The sequence below is a fragment of the Mauremys reevesii genome, linkage group 3 (assembly GCF_016161935.1).
Source record: "Mauremys reevesii isolate NIE-2019 linkage group 3, ASM1616193v1, whole genome shotgun sequence".
Lineage (NCBI taxonomy): Eukaryota > Metazoa > Chordata > Testudines > Geoemydidae > Mauremys > Mauremys reevesii.
This window is the reverse complement of record NC_052625.1, coordinates 86,827,969-86,848,107: the sequence shown is the minus strand read 5'-3', so window position 1 is coordinate 86,848,107 and position 20,139 is coordinate 86,827,969. Positions and strand designations below refer to the sequence as shown.

At 41.3% G+C, this 20,139-nt stretch overlaps 1 protein-coding gene and 1 long non-coding RNA gene across 13 annotated transcripts in view; one reads left to right on the top strand and one right to left on the bottom strand.

Annotated features, from left to right (window-relative positions):
* LOC120400262 overlaps positions 1–18,114 on the top strand; it is a 31,927-nt gene extending 13,813 nt beyond the window's left edge. For both annotated transcript variants that reach the window (XR_005595653.1, XR_005595654.1), the window contains 2 exons: positions 9,967–10,105; positions 17,827–18,114. This is a non-coding gene — a long non-coding RNA (uncharacterized LOC120400262). The remainder of the gene's footprint in view (positions 1–9,966; positions 10,106–17,826) is intronic.
* RPS6KA2 (ribosomal protein S6 kinase A2) overlaps positions 391–20,139 on the bottom strand; it is a 445,421-nt gene continuing 425,672 nt past the window's right edge. For all 11 annotated transcript variants that reach the window (XM_039528713.1, XM_039528712.1, XM_039528709.1 and 8 more), the window contains 6 exons: positions 19,348–19,506; positions 17,912–18,073; positions 10,002–10,078; positions 7,756–7,873; positions 3,768–3,905; positions 391–3,352 (listed from right to left, as the gene is read on the bottom strand). In XM_039528713.1, coding sequence (XP_039384647.1) covers positions 3,227–3,352; positions 3,768–3,905; positions 7,756–7,873; positions 10,002–10,078; positions 17,912–18,073; positions 19,348–19,506 — 780 coding nt within the window. In that variant the 3' untranslated portion in view covers positions 391–3,226. The remainder of the gene's footprint in view (positions 3,353–3,767; positions 3,906–7,755; positions 7,874–10,001; positions 10,079–17,911; positions 18,074–19,347; positions 19,507–20,139) is intronic.

The window sequence follows — 20,139 nt, the reverse complement described above, 5'->3', positions numbered from 1 at the left end:
ACTTTAAAGGCTCATTATATTGATGAGAAAGCTCCTCTATACTATCACTTGAAACACTGACCGCATTTGCCTGGATAAAATGGGATTTGTGTATTTTTGGATACACTGACAGCAAAACCCTAATAGGCAAACATCATTAGACATGATTTCTAAGCTTATAAAGCAAAATAATTAGTGCAACTTAATATTTATTCTTTCTTATTTGGCACATTCTTTGCACATGCAGTCTGGGAATAATTTGTGAGTTAGAGAATTGTCTTCATGTATTTGAGATCAGAATCATACCCCGAAGCAGTGCCCAAGGTAGGGCTCATATAAAGCAGTAGAGTGGGCCCACTGCAGTGTTAAGATTGAAAAAAAGGTACAGACAGAAGAAATGTCAAAAGGGGATGGGATTTTAATAACTTTGCTGTTTCAATGTAGTCTGAATAGAGAGGACAGTTACAGCACCGCATGATCAACAGGAAGTCTTAGAGGAGACAAACTGTACACAGTATGTTCTCGGTCTTATCATACACAATACATTTACATGCTTGAGGTCCCCTTCTTGAGTCTGCTCAAGCAGGTGGACACCCAGTAGATCTGTCCCCTCATATTTCCCATCTGTACACAGAATCCCTGGGTGGCGTACAGCTGCTGTAGTGACTCTGTGCCCCCCTCCCCCATGTGCCTATTCTAGGAGGCATTTCCAGTGATCCCCAGCTGATGGACTAGCCCCTTGAGGCTGTTAAGAGCTGGGTGTTTGGGGCTGCTCTGACTTCTAATAAGGGGACCATAAAGGTGACATAAAACCTATATGCCCAGTCCTGTCCCAAGCCGAGCTTGGCCAGACCAGAGAATCAGGGCCATATGTGTTATATTATATAAACATACACATGAACAAGGACACAAATTTGAGCCAATTCATTCACCTTGTGATGATTCACAGCATTGTTTTATTCTAAAAAAAACCCAAAAACACAGTTTAAAGGAGAGCTGCTTTGATGCAATCCCGTGTGCACAGCACATAAAACAGAACATTAAATATTGGTTTAAATTATTAAGATTAATTATGAATTTTAAAATAGACTAATACAAACAAACAAAATTCAGAGCAACACTGGAAAATGTAATCCTAGAAAGCACATTACTGTAGTTAATGCAACTCCTTGTTCCCCTGGACATACTGCTGCAAAGAGTCTGAATCTGCTGATTCCAGTTGAGTATCAAGATGCACAGCAAAATAAACACCACTTCTAGGATACAAAGCTCCATGTTCACATTTTTTTTCTTTTTACCTTTTGCAACAGAAAATAAAAGCCAACATAGTATATTGTTTGCTTCCATAAAGCATGTGAGGTGATGAAATTCACTTGAAAAACAAATTAACAAAAGCACTATAAATAACAACCCTGGCCAACTTGTGACCATCAAGAGCCAACATGGATAAGAAAGGGAATAAAAAAAAGTCTTAAGTCCAGCATTACAAATCTTGCCCATTTTCTTTTGAAATCAGGAAATGCAAAAGAAGATTTGTTTTACTACGACTTTTCTGGTGAAGTTTTCTTTCCCCACACCTGGAAAACTCAGATTGCAGAGTATGGTTGATTTTGTCTCAATAGCACAGTATTCTTTATTATTATTAATAATAATAACAATAATATTTAAATACCTTGTAAGGCTCAGGTGGCTCCTTTATGGGAGAGTGCCGTGTGCCCAAGCATAATTAAAGGTTTGGCCCTTTAAAAGCAGGGAACCTGGAGAGTACGTTTCCCAGGGAGGAACTGTTGAGTGTCATATGTCTATGGGAGTGTGTGTCAGGTGACAAGCCCAGACTATAGAAGGAGGGCAGTGGATGGAGATATACGTTAGGTTTGATCTCTCCAGAGTAGCAGACCTGTGCAAACAAACTGAGGAAGGCTGGTGGAATAGACCCAGGAAAAGACCTGGGGGAACGAGAATGACAGTCCATTTAGCCTCTCCTGGGCTCAACAATCCACTAGTCTAGTTGGCACAGTTATAAAAAGGGGGACTTCCTGCCACCCTAACTGTGAGTTTCAACTGATTTTAACACCCCTCTTGCACTATCTTGTCCAAGCAACTTCCTTCTGGCAATAACCCTCCTTGGGGTCTTTCTGTGTGCTGTCTGTAGGTCTGTCCCAGGTCTTTTCCTGGCTCTATTCCACCAGCCATCTTCAGCTTGTTTTCTCAAGCCTGCTACTATGGAGAGGCCAAACATAGGGCACACCTCCCAGGGTCGGCTCCAGGAGTTTTGCTGCCCCAAGCAGCCAAAAAAAAAAAAAAAGCCGCGATCGCGATCTGCGGTAATTCAGTGGAAGGTCCTTCGCTCCGAGTGGGAGTGAGGGACCCTCTGCCGAATTGCCGCCGAATACCTGAATGTGCTGCCCTGCTCTGGAGTGGCGGCCCCAAGCATCTGCTTGCTAAGCTGGTGCCTGGAGCCGGCCCTGATACCTCCTCTCTGAGCCACAGGCTCCTACTCATATAGTCTTGGCCAGACATGTGACCTCCTCATTCACATGAGACCTAACAATCCCTTTTGGAGACTGCAGTTCCCAGTGTTCTCTGCCAAACCTCAATATATTAGGGCTTGTGACATCTGCTCTTAAAGGGTCTGTCACTGTTCCATACTTTATTCAACATCAGATGAGAGCGGGAGAGTTCACAAGATTTCTCAGAATCAGGAGATGTGTTCATCAGTGACAGCTCTTTCTCCTTCACTTTGTACAGAATTTTTTCTAAGTCTGGTATTTGGCACCATGTCTCCTCAACCTTCAATTCCTTTGAGATGGGCTTCAGTGCAGCTGATGATCAGTAGATGTATACTGCTGGCTGGTTGAGCCAATTCACCATGATGCAGATGCTGGCACAGTTGAAAACTTTTAAATCAAACTGCTTGCTTTCACTGTGAAAAGTGCTTTAAAAAAGTGATCTCAGAACATCTTAAGGATTCAAAAATAGTACTTGGGGTTGGGAGGGAATCTATTTTATTTGGCTTTAAGTCAATAAGGAAATAGGGCAATTGGCACATCTTGGAGAAGCTGCTGATTCAGGATCCTAGCCCGAATGTAAAAAATAAAACAGCAAAGGGTAACTTTGCCTTATGCTGGACTTCTGCTGATTCTGGTGACTTCATGTGCAAGTTGTCCAAAGTTCTGTTAACTGAGTAATAAAGATGAACCTCTTGAATAACAAACTGTGGGTTTCAATGAGGCATTTTTGGGATCTGCTATAACCTTGTTGAGGTAAGTCTTTTCATGCCCCTCCTCTGAGCCAGATTGGAGGACAATACAGGCTCCAGCCTTGGTGCCTGAGGTGTTCTGTTTAAAGCAAAGTACGTGGCTGCCATTGCACCCTGTAAAATAAAAGAGAAAATACTTGGCTTAAAATAAGTTCTTTCATTAGTTCCCTCCCTTTCCTAGTTCCTCCCACCAAGAGAAAGGAGAATCTCTAGTTGCTGTTAGTAGTATAGGCACACAGCTGAGTGGTTCCAGTTCCACCCCACAAGGGTATGGTACATACATACATACTGGTATGTACATACATACACACACACACACACACGAGCTAGTTCATTACAACACAGAAGAAAGTTATAATAACTAGTAGATGTGTGTAAAATAGTATTACATTTAATGTAATACCGTATTATCTTGGGCTCCTTTGAAAATAACCCCCTTATTTCCTGTATCTCCAAGTTGTTAATGCAAATCCTATCTTTTCACTGTTACTCAGGAAGTTACTGTTCTCAGGAAAAAGATGCTGTGTACCTTCACCAGGTGAACATCCTGTCTGCTGAGTTGATTTTGAGATAAATATTCCCTGTTCACTATCCATGGGTGTCTTAGCACTTGGACTGCTGTTAGGCGCTGATGAGGATCTACATGAAGCATCTTGGACACAATATCCTGTGGTTGAAGGAGAAGGAAATGGGGTGGGAGAGAAATGTAAAAAAACATCAATTGAGGTTTTCAGAGTCTGACTGGAAATATTTTTACTTAGATTTTCCCCTTACTCATGGTAGTTTCATCAGCAGTATTTAAATGGACAGTGCAATGCATCCAAGCCTTTATAATCCCTTGTAATTTTCAGAAGTAAAACCAAATTTCATACTGACATTTAAGCACCTAAGAGATCATCTGAACATATTAATATGAAACTGGACACCCTATTAAAACATCATTATTTGACAATTGGTCTGTGCAGGTGAGATGAACTAGTTACTTCTCTAACAATGAGAAAACAAAACTAACCAAAACCAACACACAAATTAGGGGAAAAATAGTTTCCTATAGGAATATTAAAGTATCAGGGGGTAGCTGTGTTAGTCTGTATCCACAAAAACAACAAGGAGTCTGATAGCACCTTAAAGACTAACAGATTTATTTGAAGAAGTGAGGTTTTTTATCCACGAAAGCTTATGCCCAAATAAATCTGTTAGTCTTTAAGGTGCTACTGGACTCCTTGTTGTTTTGGGGATATTAAAGGCTCCTAAGTCACTTTTGAAAGTGGAACTTAGATTCCTTGGTCACTGAGGCACTTCTGAAAATGTTACTGTAAGTCACCAGCTTGAGAATGTTCACTATCTACACCCTTCCACCTTTATTATACTAAGTTACGTGATTCCCACATTGCTGACAAGCATGAAACACATTTTTTTTAATTAAAAAGCCTCTAGTTTAATTAATAATTATAAATATTTTTTGAATTCAGTTTAACCTGTTTGGTCCCAACTAATTGTTACAATAAGGTTTGTATGCAGTGGTGTTGTAGCAGCTGTGTTGGTCCCAGGGTACTAGAGAAACAAGATGGGTGAGGTAATATCTTTGATTGAACCAACTTCTGTTGGTGAGAGACAAACTTTTGAGCTTATGCATAGCTGTTCTTCAGACCTGAGTTAAATGGATTACGAACTGTCTGAGAACTCAAAGTAGTTGTCAATGGGGAGTCATTGAAATGGGAGTATTTCTAGTGGGGTTCCTAAGATATTGGTTCTAGGTCTGGAACTATTCAACATTTCCTTCAATGAGCTAAAAGTAAATATAAAATCACTACTGATGAAATTAGCGGATGACACACAGATTGGTGGAATGGAAAATAACGATGAAGAGAGGGCCGTGTGAAGAGGCGCGCTCACCCTGGTGTGCAGGGGAGGGGGCTAACTAGTTCCTCTGGGCCTGTTCCATGCCAACGAGACACACCTGCAAGGCTTGCTCTGCCTGGAGGGGGAGGAGCTTAAAGCGGGGAGGAAGTTGCTCTGCCCAGGGACGGCTGGTGACAGAGGAAATCCAGCCAAGGAGGAGATAACTGCAAGACATACTGATCTCATAGCTACCCCGACTGATGGTAAACAATATGCACCAGGAAGGGGGTAGAAGGTAAATACTGTGAGGGGGCAATAGACTCCGTGGGACTAAGTCCTTAGAGCTGACTCTCTAGGGCTGCCTGAGAGACTGGTCCTTGTTCAAGTCAGATCTCTTCCCCACCCCCCTGCAAAAGAAGTGGAGGAACAAGAGCCAAACACTGGCTTGTGGGTAGTGGCCTGCAGAGAGTTTCCTCCAAAGTCTGCCAACAGGGGGGTGGGGAGAGAAGGGGTAAACAAAAGACAGCAGCACATGGGCCGGGGGGGGGGGGGGGGTCTAGGGAGCCTGTCCCTGCTCCCACCCTATAGGCATTCAGACTGAGTTATCTGGATTGCTTGGTAAACTGTGCCAATTTAAACAAAAAGCATTTTAAAACAGCCAAATGCAAAGTTGTACAGCTAGGAACAAGGAATGCAGGCTCTACCTACAGAATGGGGGACTGAATCCTGGATAGCAGTGACTCTGAAAAGCATTTAGGGGTCATGGTGAACAAGCAGCGGAACATGAGCTATCAGCGTGATGCTGTGGCAAAAAGGACTCGTGATCCTTGGATGTCTAAATGGGGAGCAGGGAGTAGAGAGGCTATTTTACCTCTGTTCATGGCATTGATAAGACCCATCCTGGAATACTGTGCACAGTGCTGGGTCCACATTTTAAAAAAGGTTCTTGAAAAACTGAAGAGGGTGCAGAAAGAAGAGCCACAAAAATGATTTGCGGGCTGGAGAAAATTTCTTACAGTGGGACTTAGAGTGCAATTTGTCCAGTTTATCAAGAGAAGATTGAAAGGTTACTTGATAACAATATTTAAGTACCTCCACAGAGAGAAAATACCAGGTACTAAAGGGCTCTTTACTTTAGTGGAGAGAGGTATAAGGATGACCAATGACTAGAAGAATAAACCAGAAAAATTCAAATTGGAAATAAGGCACCAATTTTTAACAATTTAGGCAATTAACCATTGGAACAAACTACTAAGGGAAGTGGTGGATTCTCCACCTCTTAACATCTTCAAATCAAGGCTAGAAGATAAGGTTTAGTCAAGCACAAGTTATTCGGCTCAATACAGAGGTAACTGGGTGAAATTCTGTGGCCATTAATACACAGGAGGTCAGATTAGATGATCTAATGGTTTCTTCTGGCCTTAAACTCTAAAGAATACAAGAGAAATGAAGATAGTTTTATGGTTAGAACTTAGGAGATATTTGTTCTAATTCCAGCTCTTCCACAGACTTATTTTCGGACGTTGGGCAAATCCCTTTGGCTAAAATGTATAGACGTGACCAATACAGCGCTACCTTGATAGAACGCCACCCGATATAACACAAATTTGGATATAATGTGGTAACGCAGTGCTCGGGGGGTGGGGCTGTGCACTCTGGTGGGTCAAAGCAAGTTCAATATAATATGGTTTCACCTATAACGTGGTAAGATATTTTGGCTCCCAAGGACAGCGTTATATTAAGGTAGAGGTGTACTTGGAAGTATGGGTATCCATTTGAGATACACCGTGGGCTTTTTTTTTTTTTTAATGGAGATATACCTATCTCATAGAATGGGAGGGGACCCCGAAAGGTCATTGAGTCCAGCCCCCTGCTTTCACTAGCAGGCCCAAGTACTGATTTTGCCCCAGATCCCTAAGTGGCCCCCTCAAGGACTGAACTCACAACCCTGGGTTTAGCAGGCCAACGCTCAAACCACTTCAGATGGAATCAAGAGGAGCTGTGGGTGCTCAGCACCTCTGAAAACCAGGCCCAAAATTTCACAAATTTGGGTACCCAAAATAAGTGGCCATTTCTGATATTTTTGGCTATAATCACTTCGTGCTGCACTTTTCTCATTTGTAAAATCAGAACAAGGATATTTACCTTCCTCACAAGTGACTGTGAGAGAGAAATCAATGTTTGTAAAGTCAACTGAGATACTTGAATGAAAAGTGCTACGCAAAGGCAAAGTGTTAGTAATAATACAAAACTATAATAATGAACATACCTAAGTGCATGTTAAAAATACTAATTTATGGGTTGCCTTTTAAAGCGTTTACCTTGGGGGGGGTCACACAGTGATCCACAGTTAAACCGGACATTTGCCGTTTTGGGCTGCCCTAGATATTTTGAAAAGTTCAACCGAATTGAAAAGGCTTTTTTTGTTGGACTTGGATATTAAATTTCATTTATTTGTGTTATGATGCTGCATTAAGTCTTACATTCCTGAAACAGGATACAGAAATGCATAATGTAATAAGTCTCACAGAACCATTTTGACATAGTGCTCATTAAAATAGAATGTATGGAACTAATATAGCTGCTGATTTCACCTCCCCTTGCTTAAAAGAACCTTACATCTTGCAGAATGACCCCTTTTTGGAAAGCAGGATAAAAACAAAGAATCTGCTGACCTTGGCAGCATCGGACACTGAATCCCAGTTTCCTCCTGCAAGTGCATACTTTCCACTGCCAATCCTGGCCAGTATCTCTTCTGGGGTGTCATCTGGTCCATTTGCAAAAGGGGTGAATCTGTGAAACAAACATCGCGTTAACTTTAAAAAGATGTATCTTTATGTACTGCAGATTTTTACGTGTACAATTATAGGGCCTGATTCCGCAGCCCTAGCTCTCATTGATATCATTAGGCATTTAATCTAAGTAAAGACTGCAGAAACAAGCCTTTAATTTTTATTCAGCTATATGAGAGTTTCTCATGGACAAATGCTCTACCATCCCCTTGAAATTGTCCTGTGAAGAAAACACAAATGCACCTTTGTTTTCTTCCTGTTTCTTTCTGATTTTTTTTTTAAGTGTATGGGATTTTTCTCCATTTTTTTTAAACCTTAAAAATTCAGGTCTAGTCTACCTTATAGCCAGAGTGATTGGCAAAGTAGTGGAATTATGACATAAGAGGCAGGAGGTAAAAGCTCTGATATCTTCTGAGATGAAGAAAGCAGGAAAACAAGCACCTGTGATAGGGTTATGGAAAAGCCTGTCTGCCCACCCCTGAGCTATCTCCTCTTTGGAATACAAGAGGTGCCCTGGATCTCATCAGGCTTCTCACCTTTTGAACTTTTATATGGCTGACAGCTTTGAGGAATCCTGGACCTCCTTAAAAGATGCCAGGGAAGAGCAGTAGTCATTGTCTCAAACCATGTTACTGCAGGTCCTACAAAGGTATGAACATCTTGAACAGGTGGGACAATTTATGAAGGAGAACCTCTTGCACGCCCAACAAACTCAGGCTCAGGCTCAAAACTACAACAAAGGCACCTGGGAGAGGGTTTTTCAGTGGGGGAGGCTACATGCTATTGCTCCTCCCCAGCTCTTGGCTCAATGGCAGGGTCCGTATGAGGTTGTCTGATGAGTATTCAGATTTTCTTTTAAGGATTACATTTTTAAAAAGCAGTTACGGTAATTAATCTAACGGGTAAGATAAACTGATCATAGATAATGTGTAGTCCTTAAAGTCCTTATCTCTTCTTGCCGTATATTCCTGTAAATATGTGGTATTAGTTAAACAGAGACTGCTTTTTTCAGAGACCACAGTGAAGTAAGGGACTGTAAGACATTGCTTTAGTTCAGAGCAGAAACTGACTTGATTTGCAGTGTAGGCCAGACAGGCTTTGCACGCTATTCCTGAAGTGTCTAACATATCTAACACAGTTTCTGAACAATTCTAATCACCACTAAATAGCTAGTATTTGAAGTGCTGGCATCTTTTTTGTAATGGATGAGGCAAAAGATGTGAGTGACAGAGAGATGGACTCAGAGTATGTGTTTTCCATACAAATCTGAGGAAGGAATTCAAGTTCTTCTTTACTTCTTTACAAATGGGCATGGACTCTATGCTGTGGCCAGCCAGCCATTCCTCTTCAAGCGCCATAAGCAATTTGATATTTTTAGTTTGCAAGGGGTTTGACAATTTTTGTTTCAGGTTTGTGTTCTCTGAATTTCACACCGACTTTCAGATTCAAACCAACTCTTCTTCATTCTCAGCCTTCTCTACCCCTTTCAATTTACCATCATCCTCTTATGTCTGTCTTTAACCTTAGCCACCACATCTATACCTCCTTTCCCTTTCTAGTTCCCTCCATCCAGCTCCCCCAGCACTCACTGCTTTTGCTAGTTTGTCTCTTTCTACAATCTTACTGCTGGTAGGAGAGCCTTCTCCTTTGTAACTCTTGCCATCAGAAGCAACCTTCCTATTCTGTCTGCATCTTGGAGCCTCCATCTATTTTTCAAATTGCACCTGAAAACACAACTTTTCTCCTTTTTCATAGGTGCTCAGATACCACAGTGATGAGCACAGTACAGGAACCTGAATAGAACACACCTTAACATTGAAATTAATGAAACTCCTCATATGAATAAGGCGAACAGGATCTGGCTCTTTAATAGACTATTCCTACATTATACACTTAAGCACTTTGGGAAATTTTATCCTATGTGATGTAGGCATTTAGTAGCTTAAGACTCACTGAGAATCTATGGGACATAGGCTAAGTGCCTAAATCAGTTCTGAAAGTGCCAGTTTTTTTTTTGGTCTGCTGCAATTGCTTTAATCTCTCAAAATACATTGCATTTGTATTTATCCACGACTTGTTTATGTCTTTAATCAGTTTTGAAGTACCTGCACCAGAAATCTCACACTTACCCTGCCAACATGGTGTACAACAGGATCCCTAAGCTCCAGATGTCACAGGCTGCGTCATAACCTTGTCGTTTCAGGACCTACATAAGGAAATCAAGAGAGACAAGGTTAATTCATGTTCCTGAATTTCAGGAAAATGTGGATGTTATGGCAGTGATTTGTTAATATTTTGATGTACAGGTGGAATAAGGAGTTGCCTAGGGCAGCAAAACAGTCAGTAATTGTTTGCCTGGGCAACTATAGGATGGAAGGGGGGTACATTTACCATTTTGTTGGAGATAATAGAATCTATTTAGCTGGTCCTAGACACACAATTCTAAAGAAACCAAATAAGACTGATGGGCTGGGAAGGGGCAGTGGGGAAGGTGGATTTTAAAGGCAACGAATACAAGCAACTATTCACACACATGTAGGAAAATATGTAACTACTTTGGACAATGTAACTCAAGTTATAGTCATCCCATGACATGCAAAGTAATCACAGAAGAAAACACAATAATGAGACTGAGAGAGACATTTCTAGATTTACTATTGCAGCAAATGTGAGCTTCTCTACAGAGCTTGGTTAAAATGATTCTGGACATTAGGAAACATTCTCATTTACACTAAAGACCTTATACACTGCTCTGTCAGAGTGAAGGGGGCTTACACCAGGTGTATATTTACGCACACTTAAGGGATCCCTTTAAGTTGCCAGAACAGTGTAAAAATGGCTGTTGTGTGAACTGGGTTCTAAAGGTTTGACTTTTGAAAAGGTCAGTGTACAAATTTATATGCAGTTACCAGTCCTGTGTGCACAGATCAGGTATTTGTACATACAAATTGCCAGAATGACACATGACCAGTCATTTTCAGATCAATACCCAGTTTGCCCACCCACTCTCACTAGCTGTGTGCACATCATGCATTTGTACATATGAACATTGGAAAATAAAGGCCTGAAAACTTCTGAAGTTACAGCAAAGCTGTTACTGCATATGGGAAGATAGTAAAGTAACTGAAGAATTTTTGGGGTCACGCAGCAATATTCATTTTACATCAATAACCCAGTAACTTATGTCTACCAAGTGGTGTGTGTAGAAGAAGAAAGGAAATACTTACTACTACCTAGGCTCTTTTGTGGAACATGATGCATGGGCATTACACTGTATTACACCATGTCATGATACTTATGTGACCTAACACAAAAGTCAGAATCATGACCTGCTGGAGTTTTGGAGCATAGGTACTGGAACTAGAGGTGCGGGGGGTGCTGCTGCAGCCCCTGGCTTAAAGTGGTTTCCATGATATACAGGATATACAGTCTGGTTCAGTGCCTCTCAGCACCCCTGCTATAAAAAATTGTTCCAGCACCACTGTTTTGGAGAGAGTTGATTTTGTTTGGTTGGTTTGTTCTCATTCTTGTAAAATTCCTGATACACTTGTCTCAGCCTTTGGTATCAGGATTTTCCATAACAAAGGTCTAGAGATCATTAAGGGCCAGATTCTGCCACCTTTACTTACACTCAGTAGTCAACAGGGCTACACCAGAGGAATGGAGGTATATAATCTGATTCTATGTTTCGTATGTGTAAAATAATGTATGGATTGTCTAGGCTTTGCTTTGTAATAGGGAATTGTTACTGGAGTGGTGGTGGTAGGGTTTTTTTTTTTTTTTTTGGCTCTGTCTTTAGTGTTTTTCATTTTGGCTTTTAAAAAATGTACTATGTATAATTTTTTTTGTTTTGTTTTTTAAACGAATAAATATTCCTCAAAAGCAAGAAGCAGCAGCTATGTGCTAGCTTACAAAGAAAATTTCATACAGCAAGGTTAATTTAAAGTGCAGTTATACCTTGAAAAGTGACTAGGCAAAAATGTCACTGTGGGGTTCTAACTTTCAAAGGATATGTCTACATTAGAAAGAGAAGTCAAGATTAGATCAGGGTTAGCTAACTCCAATTTAAATGAGACCTTGTCTTCAGTGCAGACACAGGTTGACAGTTTTTACTTTATGCTCCCTGAAGGTCCATTCTGACCAGCTAATGCATTTTTAAAGGTGTAAAGCCCTTTTTGCTACAGTGTATAACATATTTGTTAAAATGTGTTAGCTAAGGCATTTTTAAACTTTATCTGTTTTTCTATTCTAAGACTCCTGGGTTGGAAGTAACAAAGAATGTTGCAGATTCAGCAAGTTCAGATTTGAGGGGGAAGAGAAAGCACTTTGTCTTTGTCTGGGCTAGGATAAAGATTGTGTTTAGGTCAGGTTTATTCAACTCCTCCTCCACCCCCAGTGTAGATGAAGAGTAACACTCTACCTCCTAAACTAGAGCTAAAGAAGTTACTCTGCATCTACACTAAGAAAAGTGCTCAAGTTTAGATTGGGCTTAATGAGCATATGGTAATATAACCCACACACCTCCTGAGTGTGGGGTTCTGTCCCATCTAGTGTCACTGAGACCACTTAGAGAGAGAGATGAATGAGTCTTTTCTACAGTGTTAGCTCTCATGCTGTAGAGGCTCATGAACAAAGCTCCAGAGGTCCCAGATTCGATCCCGTCCATCGACGACCAGGGTCTGTCGGCATTACATTAACAAAGCCAAACTTGACCATTTTCCCTTGTGTAGACAAGTCCTAAGGTACTCTGAAGAGATCTGCCCAACTGACTTAATAGTGGTGCAGAACCGGAGTGGGAGCTATGTTCAGTCCTTTAGGCCACATGGACAGCTAGCACAACACAAGGGGCCTGATTCAGATGTCATCTGCAGTGGTGTAAATTAGGAGTAACGCCATTCAAGTGAGTGGAGTTACAATGGTGTAAATCTCTCAGGGTGGGGGAAGAATAGGGGATTCCTCATGTTCTGAGAAGGGCCTTATAGCATTCTTACCCTCAGGAGGGAAAGAATAATTAGCTTTTGTATTTGCTTCCCTACTGCTTTAAAAGTGAGTCAGTATTCTGCTTACATTTTGAGATTGCAGTTGTTATAGAAGATCAGTTTTTCCCACGTGATAGCATCACTAGATACAGTGACCTCCCTGGAAAACACTACGAAAGGAAGGAACATTCTGCAACTTTTTTTTTTTTCTGTCCTGGAGCCCTAGCACCGATTAGTGATCTCACCTCATTGAAGGGTTGTGGTGGATTCTCCAACACTGATAATTTAAAAATCAAGATTGAATGTTTTTTTAAAAGATCTGCTCTAGGAATTTTTTTGTTGTTGGAGGGGGGTGGAGTTCCCTGGTCTGTGTTCGACAAGAAGTAAGTTTGGATGATCGTAATAGTCCCTTCTGTCCTTGGAATCTATGAAAAAAGTGGCTTCAAAAAATCCTGTCTAGGTATACTTTAGCGAATACCAATGACAAGGCAAAACAATCTCTCCATCTGACAGATGTGCTGAGTGTGCATCTGCTACCTTGGAAAAATTACCTTACACAAGACAGTCATGACTTGGGGGCAAATAGAGTAGACAAAAAATTCTAAAGAGTTTAAAAGTACAGTATATCTGTGTTCAGTATTGACTGTGCTGGCTGGCTATTGCATAATGACAATTTTAACATCTAGTAAAATAACAGGTATTGGGGTGTGTTTTAGCTTCCAAAATAACTTTAATAGTCCGTGACACTGATTTTTACAGCTGCATGAAATAAAATGGAGCGGTTCCAAAGTACCTCAAATAATGTATCCACTTTGGAGGCCAAAGATCTGGTATTTAGGCAGAAAATCTGCACACTTTTTGGTGCAAAATCTACTCTTGTGCAAGCTTATGCTGTAGGGAATCTGGAAAAAGTAGGTGTGCAATTACTCAGAAAAGACTGTTTGCCAAAAATTCCCTATTGTTGCTGCCAGTGGTGGTAACAATGGTGGGAGGGCTAGTCAGAGCTACTAGGCACCACTGATGTTTTAAGCATCATGTCCAGGTCTACAGTAACGCAGTGATTTAAGTGCCAGCAGCCACCAGCACCTTGTCTATGCTCCAGCTCCCACTGGTGAAACTCAACAGATGGTAGCAGGGTGGGACATTTTTGGCAAAAAGGCCTAGCACAGACCATGCCTATGTTTGTACAGTGACTAGCACAATGGGGCTTCTGGGCACAACTATAATAACAATAAGCATCTGCACTAAAATCAGATACATTCTCATTTACACTAAAGACCTTATATGCTGCTCTGTCAGAGTGAAGGGGGCTTACACCAGGTGTATAGTTACACACACTTAAGGGATCCCTTTAAGCTGCCACAACAGTGTAAAAATGGCTGTTGTGTGAACTGGGTTCTAAAGGTTAGACTTTTGAAAAGGTCAGTAAACAAATTTATATGCAGTTACTAGTCCTGTGTGCACAGATCATGTATTTGTATCTTTTCCACAAGTTCCCTAAAAGTCTTCTTGTTAAAAGGGCTTTACAAGAGAAGGTGTGTTATCCTGTCCTCATGGAAGTCAGAGAACCTGTCATGTATATAAGAGCAGAGATCTCCTAAGGGACAGAATGTGGTTTCCAATGTACATATATATGGTTCTTAGGTCATTTGTAGTGATGGGTAAACTTCAGATGGCTCCACTGATTTCTAACAATCACCCAGATGTGTATCCAAAATCATCTAACTTTTAGATTTTATATTACGGGGCTGAAATATTGTGAAAATAGGCTCTCTCTCTGGTACTTTAGCATTTCTGTTTCTGGTTGTAGTGGGAACTAGGAAGCATACAAGAACTGAAAAAAAAATCTTACGTTTTTGCATGCCAAAATTCTGTCCAGAGTTTGGTTGAATTTTGAAGAATGAAGGCTCCTTATTTTACCCGAAATGATCCTCTTTTACTCTGTTATGTAATGCTCGGTGCTGTGGTTTGTTTATTCCTGACTGAACCATGCTATTTATTCTTTACAGAGAGCACTGCTCCCACCAGGTGGCATGCTGGTTCTTCCTCTTAGGCATCTTTTAACATCTATGATATAGATACCATCTATGATACAGGCAATAGCTCTGTTAGCATCTAATACCAAAAATTAAATGCTTTCCAAAATAAAGATTTATATATGCAAACCGGCCATTATACCTCTGCTATCCTTCTCTTGTATCGATCTCCTTCCTAACTTCCTATTTAATTTCACATACGTATGGGAGGAAATGGTTGCAGTGGGGGTTGACCTGAGCCAGTAAAAGACAAATCTGAGCTGACGAGCAGCATTATGTCACAGGAGCAGCACTTAAGGCTTTCATGCGAACTGTCAGTGATGGCAATGTTGTTTCCTGCATTAGTAGGACTTGCCTGGCTCATTGAGAATGGTTAGGAGTATGATTTCTGATCTGAATTCAGCTCACTAAACTCTAATCTGACGATGTGTTGATCTGGCAGTGTTTCCGATTATGGACAGTGTACAAAAGATATTCCATAATGAAAAGAGAAATCAGATACTGTAGGCATGTGACATCATTCAGAAAATGACAATATTTAGTATCTCTCATGTGGTCAATTTTCATCTTAAAAATTAAATTGTCATGGTACCACAGTACGTTTTTCATTTATTCTGGTATATTTTAAAGAGCTGTTTCCACGATGGATAACCAGACCAACAGCAACAAAATAACGGACCAAAAATGTAACTTGACAATGGAAGAATTAATAAAATATTTGCATTTTTATATGTTAATCATGGCTGTGGCATGTGTGTCATGGAACATGACTGTGTGTCTAACACAATGAGCCACATCATCTGAAGATGAGATGCTGTCAATTAAACAAAAGTCATTTTTTAAGAATTTGGGGTATATGATCCAAATTCTAAAAAACTTCCCAAAAGTATTGTCTGTAGGAAGATAAGACAATCACTTACTTCATAGTTACAGGCAGATAACAAGTTGCTACTTTTTTGGGCAGGAGAGTAAGGAAATTAGGAGGCAAAAGAGGTTGAGGATTGCATACTGTCCAAGGGAAAAATGGTATTTGATAGTGGAATGATACATAATTTTGTGACATGTAATAACTGTGTACTCTGTTATTGGGTAGTAACCAGCAGAGGTAGATAAACAATTAGAGTTGTATATTCAGGGACTTGCTTAAGCTAGTAAAACCTGATTGGAACAAATAACTAACAATCATCCAGGAGATAAACTTGTTGATACTTCATAGAAGGACAGATGAGAGTTTCCAGAGCTGAACCATAGTGGGTAGCCTAAATAGTCCGAACAGGTAAGGAACCAAAGCCATGGGCATGGTTACCACAAGATTAGGGGCAATAAAGAAGAAAAACACTAGCTTGGGTTAGTGCTAACCTGGATCCAGCTTCTGTTACCTTGTTCAAGTCACTTGGCCTCTCTCTGCCTCAGTTCCCCATCTGTAAGTGCTGAGGATAATAGCACTTCTCACGCTCACAGGGGTGTTGTAAGGACACCAGACATTAAAAACTGGGAGGCGCTCAGATACTACAGTGACGGGGGCATTTAAGTATCACAGATAGAAAGAAGAGAAAACAGAGGGCCAGATTCTGATACCCTTCCCCACACTAAACAGCATGTTACTCTATGAGTAGCCCCATTGACTTCAGTGGGACTGCTCATGGAGTGAGATACTATCCACCATGAATAATGGTATCAGAAACTGTCCCAGATGGGAAATGAATCCAGAGATGTGATGCCAAGAAGGAGTTCAGACATGCTGCCACACAAAGAGTAAGAGGAGGATGGGCTAAGCTTAGGTGAGGAGAGTTCACTAAACCTGTAACGCCTTTTTCATCTTCACTATAACCACACAGATTCTATCTGGCTGGATTACTATTTGAGGAGTTCCAGGTCAGAGATGTTTTGCAGGCTGTTTCTTTTGTTTTAAGCTCCTGAAATCGTAGAACCAATGAAGCCATTAGCAAAACTCCCATTGACTTCAGTGGGGCCAGGATTTCATTCCAAGAATTTTTCTCTCTTGATTCTTAATTAATCTTGGTTTCAATATAATAGTTTTGAGATTAACTTTGTTTGGATGAGGTACATTGAAGGGGAAACAACCTTCTGACCTCATAGGTGAAGCAACTGGGGAAAAAGAGATACCTAACCTGGAGTAATCAGCCAAAGTGACACCTAAGTAACAGTTGCCAACTGTCACGCGGTAAATAAGCCTCCTGTAAATAAGCCAAAAATCAAGCTAATCCCATTTCAAAACAAGGCCAAAACAACAGGGCTGGCTCCAGGCACCAGCTAAGGAAGCAGGTGCCTGGGGCGGCCAATTCAAAGGGGTGGCACGTCCGGGGTCTTCGGCGGCAATTCAGTGGTGGGTCCCTCAGTCCCTTCTCTTCCTCTTTGAGCTGCCACCGAAGTGCAACAGAAGAGGAAGAGAAGGAGTGAAGGACCCACCACTGAACTGCTGCTGAAGAATGCAGCTGAGCCATTGAGCTGCCACCGATCGCCCCCTCGCCCCGCCCTTTTTTTGGGCCACTTGGGGCGGCAGAAAATCTGGAGCCGGCCCTGCAAAACAAGCAAATCCCTAAGAACCCTAACACACTATGTGACTAGATCCCCCCTGGCGTGCAGTCTGGGACTGTGGTGGGCCCACTGTGCACCCCTGACTCTCCCCCTTGCCCCTACTTGCCAGGAGCCAATCAAAAAAAAAAAAAAGCTACAAGCCAAAAACTGGCCAACAAGCAACTCACAAGCCAATTAAGCCAAAAACAAACCTAATTTCTGTTTTTTTCCCCATGGTTTTGGCATGTCTGCTAAGTAAGTCCCAACCACACATGGCTACAGTTAGTAGGGACATGGGAAAAGCTAACCACCCACAAGGAATGATAGGACTAGGGATGGCTGGTAACAGGGCACATGAAACTTGTCTCTGTTCTAACTCCTGCTTTGTTCCTTTTTTACAGGCAGTGAGAGAAAGGAAGGACAGCGATAGAGACATGCTTTTTGTTATAAAATTCTGTATCCACCGTTTATGAAACACAGTCCTACCTCAGGGGCTACGAAGTTGGCTGTGTAGCAAGGTGTCATGAGCAGTCCATTCTCTGCTCTCAGCTGTTTGGCAAATCCGAAGTCACAGATCCTGATGGAATCTGGGTTTCCTGACTCATCCATGTAGAGAATGTTACTGGGCTTCAGATCTCGATGCACAACCTTAATGGGAAACAAATAAATAACATGGGCATGATTACACATCTTGCAGGCTTGGTTACCATCATTATACATTTTTCCTGATGGTGGAGTGTGTGTGTATGGGGGCAAAACAGTTCCTGCCTTGAAAGAGTGGGCCTTTGAAGAATGTCACTCTTTTTTTTTCTTTTAAATGACTGAATTGATGGCATGGATACAGAATTGCACTTCTGTTAAAATCAGAAATAATAATACAAATTGCATCCTCTGCTGATATATAAGAGGGAGGCAGATGTTCCAGTGGAAAGGCATCTCTTTTGTGGGTTAGCAGAAGGGATTACTATACAAATAAAATACATCCCTCTAAAAGTATAGGAAGCTCTTTGACTCTGAATGTTTTAATCCTTCAATTAAAAAAGAGAGAAGACTGCCAAAGGCGGAAAGCGTGGACTCATTTGAGTGTGAGGCTCTTTCTCTGGCTGCTCTTACCATGAGTGGCTCTCAACTGAAGGGAGACATTTTCATTTCCCTTCATTTCCCTTCCTAAAAATCCTTTGTGCAGTGTGTATTTCACTAGAAGTGGCTGAATTTCAGTGGTGGGCAAATAAATGATATAAACTATATCAGCCATGCAAAACTCATGAAAATGTATCAGCCTTGGTACAAAACGAATTCATCCTGCTCATGATGATGATGATGGAAAAGGTACTTTAGAGGCCCATCCAAAATGTTGCATGCACCGGCAAATGGGAAAGGAGAGTACTTCAAATTGCTATCTGTAGGGGGCTCGAATTTCAAAAGTTGTGCTATTAATCGGCTGTCAAAACCCTGCCCTATCAGATGTTCAAATCAGCATAGAAACTTAAAAAAGGGGAATTTGTTTATGCACCTATATGCTGATGTGAATGTCCGAGGGCTAGGATTTTGATATTTTATTGAAGAGCTCATATTTGCCCACATGGTGCTTGGATACTACAATGATGATTGTGATATGAATAAATAATACCCACATAGATTTGAAAATGAGAATCTTTGGCATTGCATAAATAAGGTATTTGGCCTGGAGAATGGCACGAGTGGCTTTAATCCCATTTCACAAACTGGACAAATCATTTTTAAATGTAATTATTAAATATTAAAACAATTAACCCTTTCCAAATTTCTTTGCACCTTTGAATGTTCATTTTGTGCAACCTCCCTATTTAATATTTATTTCCTGAGAAGCAACATTAAAGCTACTTTTCTAAGGGTCAGCTTTTATTAAGGTTGACATGGAAAACAGAGGTAATCATACTTACTCCTTGGGAATGCAGATAGTCCACCGTCTTGGTAATGGTGCAAAGGACAGCACTAGCCTCTCGTTCTGAGAAACACTTCTGTCGAAGGATTCGGTCTAAGAGCTCTCCTCCTCGCATTAGCTCCATCACCAGGTACACATACTTCCCATCATCATACACCTAGAAGAGCAGAGGACGCAATCATACATCACCGTTCCATTAGTCTAGCAAGTAATGATCACTCTGCGGTATCTTGCCATGTTATTGCAAGATATTGCAAGAAGAAAACAGAGCTAATATAGGAGAAGTGAATTTTATACTCCTTGTATTTAACAGCAACATAAAAGTGAACTTTTTACAAAAAGGGTTAATTACAGTAACTCCTCACTTAACATCGTCCTGGTTAATGTTATTACATCACTGATCTATTAGAGAATATACTCATTTAAAATTGCGCAGTGTTCACTTATAACATTGTCTGGCCACCGCCTGCTAGTACAGTACTTTGCCCACTACTTGCGGGATTCTCTGGAAGAGCAGCCCGTTGGAGCTAGCGGGTGGGGACTTGGAACCAGGGTGGGTCAGCAGCCTCCCTAACAGCTCCCCTCCTCCCGCCCCAGCACCTCCCACCCACCCGCAGGCCCCACAGATGCGCGCTTCCCCACGCCCCTTGCCCACAACAATCATCTGTTTTGCAGTGTTCAAGAGGCTCTGGGAGGGAGATGGGAGGAGCGAGGACATGGTGTGCACCCGCCATCTCCTCCCTCCCCGGGTCTCCCACCCACCGTGATCAGCTGTTTTGCAGTGCGCAGA